Here is an 8934-nt window from a genome sequence, read left to right as displayed (position 1 = left end):
CAGGCCTGAATTCTTGTCTGAAGTCAACTGCCACTGCAGTGGGCAAGTCAAACTTTACTCTGGCCTTGTTGCCTGGGTTTGCTATCCCTGTGTGTACACTCACCAGCCCTCAGGTTTGGTTGCCCCCTTCCCAGTTTTTACATCCAGATCTCTTGCTGATTCCTCTTTTGAAGGTTTTTGTTTCTGGCGCTCAAGTCTTGGCTGACAGGAGTGCAGCCATGCTGTGTGCTGATTGCAGCTGGCAGGTGGATTAGAGCCCATTCAGATGGCTGTGAAATGCCTCTGCGAGACAGAAGTGGCAGAACAATGGATTATTTCACCATGAAGAGCCCAGAAACTGATGCAGACAGTCACGTGGAGGAGACAAGCTGAGGAGCATGAAGACATAAAGCAGTTTTTGCTTCCACAAGCCCCACGAGATCTTTCCAGCTCAAAGTTTTGGAGATCTGCTGCCAGCTCCCTTCCTCCTCACCTAAGCTGGTTGATTTCTCTGAGGTACAGGATGTTCTCAGTTTTTTCCAAAATATGTGGGAGCTACAGTTGCCAAGTAACAAAACCTCATCACTCTTTTCCTGAAATGTATAATTCCTCATTTCTCAGTTTCATGGAATGGACAGATGAAGCTGTGATCTGTGACACTTGTTCACTATCAAGATCATTTAGACTCCAGTCTTGCCCCTGGATAAATCTATTGGATTGAGAGTTCAGGGTGAGGAAGGGATCTGACTGCCCTTTTGTCTCTCATCTTCAAAAACAAAACTGGGGATGCATTTCACGATTCACTGAACTGACTCAGTGACCAGTGTAATGAGATTTCATTAGGAATACAGCAACGCTGCAGCCGGGGAGAGGCAGCCTGACATTTTTTTCAAGAGGTGTCCTTCCTCCTCACCTACTGCACTCATATGATCAATGCCAAACAAGGTCAGAACAATGCTGATAGATCCCACTCCTTCACAGGAACTGGGAGCAAAATTCCGCTCATTGTAGTATTTGGGGAACTAAAGGAGGTCCACAGAAGGACAAACAAGATGATGAGGGATGAAGAAACTGTCTTAGGAGTGTGAATTGAACCAGGAAAGGAGAATGCTGTAAAATGAGGACAGCACCAAGATTTGTAAAAGGAAGAAGGCCCTAGGTAAGCTCTGGTTCAGCTGCTGTTCGGGAAGTCCTGGAACCAGCAGGCATTTGCTGAATCTAAGAGGGGGTTGGTTTTAACAGATAAAAGGAAATGCTTTTCACACTGTGCAAGTGAACTTCTGGAACTGGCTGCCCTGGGAAGCAGACAGAATTGTCAGAGTCAGGCAGCAATTAGACAAAAACACAAGCAAAAAGCCTAGACATAATCAGTAAATGCCCTAGGCAGGGATGTCCACTTTAACATAGCTGATGCAAAAATTGTGGCTGTTGTTAGAGAAATGAGGGAATGGACCACTAAAGTGGCCAAGCAAGTGTGCTTTCCCTAAATAGCATCTTTTATTGCCTCAATCTGCAACAAAGTACTGGACATGATGGATCCAGGTTTGCTGTTATTTCTTACTTGTCTCTAATTTGATAGAGCCTCTGTTCTTCCTGCACCATGGCAGAGTTCGTTCCCCTTTGATCCTGCTCCCAATAAAGCCAACAATCTAGCCCAGGTTACATAAAGAACCACACAACCTCCAGATTTCATCCAAGGGTTCATCTTCTCCTGATTATCTTGAAATCCTTATCTGTCCCCTAATTCCTTCTTCCTTCCACACACCAGCAAGAAGCACCATGTGGCTGAGCTGCTTGTGAATCTCGAAGATGAGCGGTGTCTGAAAGTTTGTGACACATTAGCAGAGCGACACAGTGACAACTCCATGTCTATGCACTTCAATAAGCTAGTTATAAACAAGAGGGTTTCTCCTCTAATGTTCCCAGTCCTTGCTACCACACTGGAGAGGACTGGACTAATGAAGATTTCCTCCTGTGAGCTCCATGAGGCATCTGCACTATTCCTTCTGAACTCATTACAGTGAACAGAACATAGAGCAGAAAAAGCATTTTTTTGCTGGCTGTAAATCATGAGTGACACTAAAGTATTGCTATTAGCAGCAGAAAAATGCTTTCCTCCCCCAACCTCATCCAGCCCTGTGTATGTACAACACTATGGCAAAGGGTGATGGGGTGTCTGGATGGAAAATTAAATAGAGGTTGTGTTGTCTGAAGATAAATTGGCACCTCCCTTGACGTGAGTGACTTTGTCTTTTTCTGATTTGTCTTTTAACTTAAAAAACACTGAGACTAGAGATAAGGATGAGCTTTAAAACCCTAGCCTTTGTCCCCTCCCAGGCTCTCCTGAACAAGTCCTGTCTCTGAAATGAGCTCAAAATGAAGATAAATGTTCTGGCAGTAATATGCAATATTATTTTTGGCATTTGAAGAATCCCAAGCGAGATAAGGGAAAACTGAAAGGAAAACAAAGCTCTGTTTTTTTCAAATGCAAGCGACCTAATTCTGCTTACCCACATGAACCCAGAATACTTTCTTTTTTTTTTTCCAGATTATTGCAGTAATTACTGATTTTCACCAGAGTAGCTGCTTATGGGGCCTTATTTAAAAACGAGCACATTCAGAAACCCTGATGGAATTCAGATTCCTGGTGGAATCACACAACAGCACAACTGAAAGACAAAGGTATGAGAAGACAGTGCCAACTCCCCAGCTCCTGCCCAAAGGCTAATTTGGTTTTGGACCATGTTAACTGTACAATGATAAGATTAACACCTGATATCAAGGGAAAGGCTGAACTGTCTGAGACCTCCTTCAGCAGAACAGAACTCCCTCCAGCTCCTCTGGCATATTAGCATATGTTAGAGGAATGGCCTCTTTCCTGGACTAGTGTGTATTCCCCTATAGAGCCTTTGTGCAAAGCTCAGAGCAGTGTTTCTGCTGATACATTTGTGGGTATGTTGAATAAAACATGTGCCATTTGACATTGTTTGCTTGGGCTTCCATGGGGAATGGGAGAGGGCACCTGTTACTGTAAGGCAGAGAGCCATGAGAGGCTGAATCTGGCCTTTCTAGGAGCAGGATGAAGCCCAGGCAAATGCAGGAGCATGTCATGTTTTTGATTCTGAGAGAGCCCTGACCAAAGGACACCACTCAGACTGCACTGATTGAAGTGCCAGCTGAGTACGTTACCTTAACAGAAGGAAAAGTAAAAAGCCAACAATACAAACCTTTGCTCTCTGTACGTGCATTGCCTTGTTACAGACATGTATGCTTTGGAAATTAAATGGGAATGGATTTTCAGATTAAGCTAAGTGTTTTAGAGGCAAAATTTCTAGTGCTTAGAAAGGCTCCTGTCTCCAAAGGACAGCCTGTGCTTCAATGTGCTTTGTCAAGGCTGGAAGTTTGATAAGAGACTGGTTCTCAAGAGCTCTTAGGGCATCCTGTTCTAGGGAACAACAGTTATTGATGCTGCTGGTTTTAAACTAAGAAGTTGTCACATCTCAGCTGTTCTTGGATTCGACTGGCATGTGAGGAATGGTTGCATGGAATAGCTAGAGGCATTGCCACCTGTTGTGTCTATTCAAAGTTAATAACTTTCTAGGCAATTAAGAACTGTGCAGTACAAGATTTGTATGATGTGACCAGAAGGAGTGTCCTAGCATAAGAAATAGGATGCTTCTAAAGGAATTCAGAATCTCCCTCCTAAAAGCTGTGAAATGTTCTCAGGGCAGTTCAGAAAAGCAGCATATTGAGAAGGATGTCAGCAAGAATCAGGAAGAGCCCTAGAGGAAATTCGTTTGGCCACCAGGTACAACACTGTCTTCCAGATAAGCTTTGATGAAACACTTGTTCATTTCATTTCTGTCACGGTGTTTCCAGCTCTGTAATGAAATGCCTCATCCCTGGCAGCTGTTGTGCCAGTGACAGGAGTCGTTCTGTCCCACGTCAGTGACACCAGGGCCAGCTCTGCAGAGAGGAGAGTCTGGCCAGGCAGGCACGGATGTACCTTTGGCAAGGAACAGACAGTGGGAAGATGACTCCAAGATTATCTGTAACTATAAAGGATATGCCCTTGACACCCACAGAGCAGGGTCATACCCTGCCCTGAGCCCTAAATAGTTCAAAAGCTAAAAAAGCTGCCGGTCTTTGGTTTCATGGAGCTGATCATGGCAGTAAGGCCATCTTTAGCAGGGTGTTAATATTTGGGGTACCTTCATCTCCAAGAGATTTCTGTTTCATGGAAACAAATTAATTCTTGTCTTCTATGCAGTCTCAATAGTCAAAACACACTCTTTATCTACTCTGACCACCCTTTGTTAAGCAGATTTGCTTCCTTGCTCCCACCTTCTCTTGCTCTGTTTGGTACTGGACACTAAGGCCCCTTTCCCTCAATAGAGGCATCATAGTTTTCCACAGGAATACACATAGCATGCACCACTAAGAGCTGGTTTCCTTGCCAGCAGTGGGTGTGGAAGGTTGTAATTTTTTCCAATGGCAAGGAAAAAACAGCGAGCTCACTGGCACAAATCTATCAGTGAAGCTGCACAAGTGTATTAAACAGAGCAAACAGGAACTTTGCTGTTACCTTTCAAGTAAATAGTTTCTGCTTCTCAGTTTGCTCCAGCATAAAAATGCCTCTGCCCTGTACATTGCACTGCCAGTATTTATTTTTTTAAGAACTTGGATCTGTTTATTTATTTATCCATATTTAGTTTAAAAGTCTGGGCTCAAAATTAAACAGTCATTCATAATGTCATTATCTGCCTTGCTCTGCAGTTAGATACTGTGTATGGTGTCACAGGACAAAACCTTTGGCAAGACCTCTAGAAGAGCAATTTAGCTCCTCATCCATCTTGGCTGGCAGCATGATTGGCTTCCAAACACTGCTAAATTTGTTATTTTACTCTGACTTATATTATTGAGTGTTAAATCACTTTCTGAAGTGTTTATTGGTAATAGTTGAATTCTTTCCACTCATTTGAACTGTTTTTAAAACATAAACATCTCCTTGTATCTTGGAACTTGATGGAAAGGTGGAGAGAGTTCTTCAGGAGGATGGGTTGTAGAAATGACCAGCTCATTAAGTAGGGACAGAATTTACCAGTGCTGTGGAGGAGAATATCCTCCCCCTTCCATCAGGATGAAACTCCCACTGCCACTCCCCAGCACTCACATGAGGAAGGTTAACTTGTGTCTTGGTTCTCCCATCATGTCTTGGCCTGTCAGGAAGCAATGACATGTTTACTGGAACACCAGTGACTTCCTGACAGGATCTTCATAGATCCTGAATCTCCCTGGATAGAAGGCCAGGCTGTGATCTGCAGGGTCAGGTGCTGAGGAGGTTATTAGACACCAACATGCCCATGCTTCCAAGTGAGAAGTGTGGTCTGCAGCCCCTCCCTGGCACTGAGGTCTCTCGGGAAGGAACCAGAAACAACTTTTTTATACCTATTTAGGAAAATGGAGCAGAGGATCAGAGAGCAGAAATAAACCAAGAGCTAAAAATCTACTGTGGCAGTTACAGCAGAAGTTGAGCTGGAGCACAAAGGCCAGAGGCAGGTCAAGCTAGAGAGAAGGCAGAATTTCAAATAAGCCCTTTGGCAATTGATCTCTTGAGGACCCAGGTGTGACAGCCCAGCAGCCTGATCCAGCCCGGTGTACTCAGTACTGCAGGTCCTCTTACCTCTTGCCCTTGCTTCAGTGAAGACCTACAAATCAAAATTTTTCTTTTAATTTTATTTTTCATGAGGAGATCTGTTGAGTCTCTTTCCTGCATCTGGGAGTTACTTTCCAATCTGATGAACACTGACTTTTAGAGATGACACCAAGATCACAGTAGCAATCAAGACTCCTTTGATGGCAGAGCTAAAAATACACTCCCCAGCTGACACAAACCTCCAGGAGGAGAACAGAGTTTGGTTTGAAAGAACACTTCTTCCTTAGTCTCCATGTCTTCTGCCAGAGGACACCAAATCTGTGAAAACCATGCAAGCAGGTTACATCTGTCTTCTGAAAGGAAGCACCCATATACAGACCCACACTACCTTCAGCCTCAGCAAGGGGAAACCTTTAAACTCTGAGTGCCTTGGAGAATGGTTTCATTGGCAGTTTTTTGCCTCTCTGGTGATGTTGGCATTTGTCAAGCTATTGCATGGCAGGAGCCACATCTTTAGCTGCTTGCCCTTCACAATCCCTTAGGAAAGGAAAGATCTGGGGCAGCTGATCGACAGGACTGAAACTGAATCTATCTGCTTCCCTTCTTGCTCTCCTCCCTGCTAATCACAGGGTGCTGGCACACAGGCCCTGGCTAATGAGGCATTCCCAAAGCCCTGCTTCTGCTCTTGTAAAGGAGACTGTGGTGAGTAGTGCCACTGCCACCTCCTGGGCTTTCTGAGGACTTGAGCACATCCTGTGGGTTGCAAATGCAGATTTATGCAAATGTTGGGCAAGAGATCATGGATTGCCCAGCTTGGATCTGTGGCAGCCCACTCTCTCCCCAGGTCAGAGGAGTGATGGCACTAACAAGCAGGTGTTTGCAGAACAGAGTGCAGGTCTCCCTCCCCTTGGAGGCATTAGCTAAAGATGGATCATTAAGGCTTTTGGGTAGGAGACGTACAGATGAACAATCACACACAATATCAGCTCCACATTTGTAATGTGTAATGTGTCAGGGGGTAAAAGGTTGAGCAACCCACTTTGGCAAATGGAAATAGCAAGAAGGGTGTATTTTTCTGGCTAAATAAAAGCCTTCTCTGTGTGTTATTTTTTCTTGTGTCTCCATGCATAACTTGAATGCAGTGAAAGGAAAAATTAATTTATTTGCTCAGACAAAAATACACCAGATTTATTGTTTTGAGAGATACAGGGGGTATTTCGTATTTCTACATGGCTGCTGTGGCTACAATTGCCAGCACAATGTTCTGTCAAAGGCATTCACCCAAGAATGTCTCTGGGCCCAGCCAGCCTCAGTCTTGGAGGTGGATGTCCCATCCCTAAACCTCCGTGGGCAGTGCTCCGTTGCCAGGAGTCTGTTTGATGCTCCCATTTAGGGTGTTGGCCCTGAAGATGTAAGACCTCCCTCTAACTGAGCCTTCAGTGTGGATGCTCTCGGGCTTGTTCTGGCAACGGAAGAACATAAGGAAGCCATTCCTGTAGTTCTTGTTCATCCATCCATAGAGCAGGGGGTTGACAAACGTAGAGCACATGGCCCCAACATGGAAGACAGTGTACAGGAGTTTGTACTCATGGAAGATAAGAACCAAATCAAGATCAATGGCAAGCTGGAATATGTGGAAGGGGAGCCAGCAGACTGCGAATACCACAACCACCATCACCAGCATTTTGGTTGTCTTCCTCCTCCGGCACTGGTTTTCATTCCTAGAAGTGGGACTGACGTGGTTTTTCAGCTTGAACCAGATCCTGGTGTAGGCATAACAAATAATTGCAAGAGGAAGAACATACTGCAGGAGGAGCATGGACAGACTGTAGATGGTGGCATCTCTGTTGTTAGCAGAGGGCCATTTTTCTGAACAAACAGCCATTTTGAGGTTAATGGATGGGATTTCCTCGTATCTGTACTCCCTGAAGATGGCCAGAGGCCCTGCTAGGACAGCTGCTGCCAGCCACATGACAGCTATGATGGTGAAGCTGAGCCTCTTGGAAATCCTGCTGTCCAGGTGGAAAACAATACAGCGGTACCTGTCCAGGGCAATCACAGTCAGGGTGAGAGTGGACACGTGGACACTCAGAGCTTGAGCATAAGGAACCAGGTGACAAAGGACAGCTCCAAATTTCCACTCGTCCAGCAGGGTGTACACTAGGGTGAAAGGCAGACAGAGTGTGTCCACCATCAGGTCTGCCAGGGCCAGGTTAGCTATGAAGAAGTTGGTGACAGTCCTCATGGTCTTGTACTTCACTATGATGTAGATGACCAGGGAGTTTCCAATGAACCCCAGCAGAATGATGAGGGAGTAGGCAGCAATCAGGATGACCTGGACCCCCAGGATCTTGGTGCTGTCCATCATGACACTGCGGGACCCAGAGAGATCCTGGGTGGGAGTGACAAAGTCCTTGGCAGGCCAGCCATGTGGCAGCTTCTCATCTAAGGCTGTCTTCTCCATGGTGAATGTGCTGTTGGCTCCCTCCAATGGTCCCATGCCTGGCCTGGGACTTTCCATAAGAAGGAGAAGGGCGTCTGGAACACAGACATAGCAGAAGTGAGAGCACAGGTTGCACTCGTCTTTGATGAGACTTACTTGCCTACAAAAATTCCCTAATGTCTTAAGAACTAGGAAAGGAGAGAAACACAGCACTCTCAAAGTCAAGGTGTTCTTCTCCACCTCCCTGTAACAATGTATTTATTTCCAGACTGCACATCAGGTTTTTTTCTGTTTCTTATTTCTCACCTCTCCATGTGTAAATAGCTGTCCTCCTTGCCTTTGCATAAGTCTCTGCCACTGCTCCTGCTAGTGATGCTACCGCCCAATCCACCCAGTACTGTCTGCTCTCCCTCCCAGTAACGTGTGTAGCACAACTAATGCCATTTCATGAGCCACTCCCTGTGACCAGATGTGTCTCATAGCCATTCCCTGGCCCTCATTACCAGGCCCTCAAGGTCCTGTGAAGCAACTTGACAAACCAGTTTTCTTCTTCCTTCCCCTGCCAGCCCCAGGGTTCCCAGGCATCAGGCAATTGTTGCCCACCTTGCTGGCTTTGAAGGTCACGGGCACCCAGCCAGGCAGGTGTTGTGTTCCCCTCACAGAAGAGGGAAGTGTGACAGCACACAGAGCTCAGTTACAAGTCCTAAGTAAGGAGCTACCAGGCAGTGAGACCCATGAGCCCTGTGGCCAGGAGACATCTCCACCATCCTCTGCTTTCTCCAAGGATTCAGTGAGTGGCTCATATTCCTTTACCGGATTTTTGAGTCTAGATTATGATTGTTACAATGATACAGCA

The 8934-nt window shown here is 45.6% G+C and overlaps 1 protein-coding gene across 1 annotated transcript; it reads right to left on the bottom strand.

Annotated features, from left to right (window-relative positions):
* Nucleotides 1–6971: 6971 nt before the first annotated feature.
* Nucleotides 6972–8156, bottom strand: LOC311159721 (neuropeptide Y receptor type 2-like; the record flags this gene model as incomplete). The annotated part of the gene is made up of 1 exon (XM_084215956.1): nt 6972–8156. One exon carries the CDS (start codon nt 8154–8156, stop codon nt 6972–6974), a length of 1185 nt encoding a protein of 394 aa, XP_084072082.1.
* Between the last annotated feature and the right edge of the window lie 778 nt (nt 8157–8934).

The sequence above is a fragment of the Fringilla coelebs genome (genome assembly GCF_963513975.1).
Source record: "Fringilla coelebs genome assembly, chromosome: 15".
Taxonomy (NCBI): domain Eukaryota; kingdom Metazoa; phylum Chordata; class Aves; order Passeriformes; family Fringillidae; genus Fringilla; species Fringilla coelebs.
The sequence above is the reverse complement of the archived record's forward strand: the minus strand, read 5'-3'. Positions and strand labels throughout refer to the sequence as shown.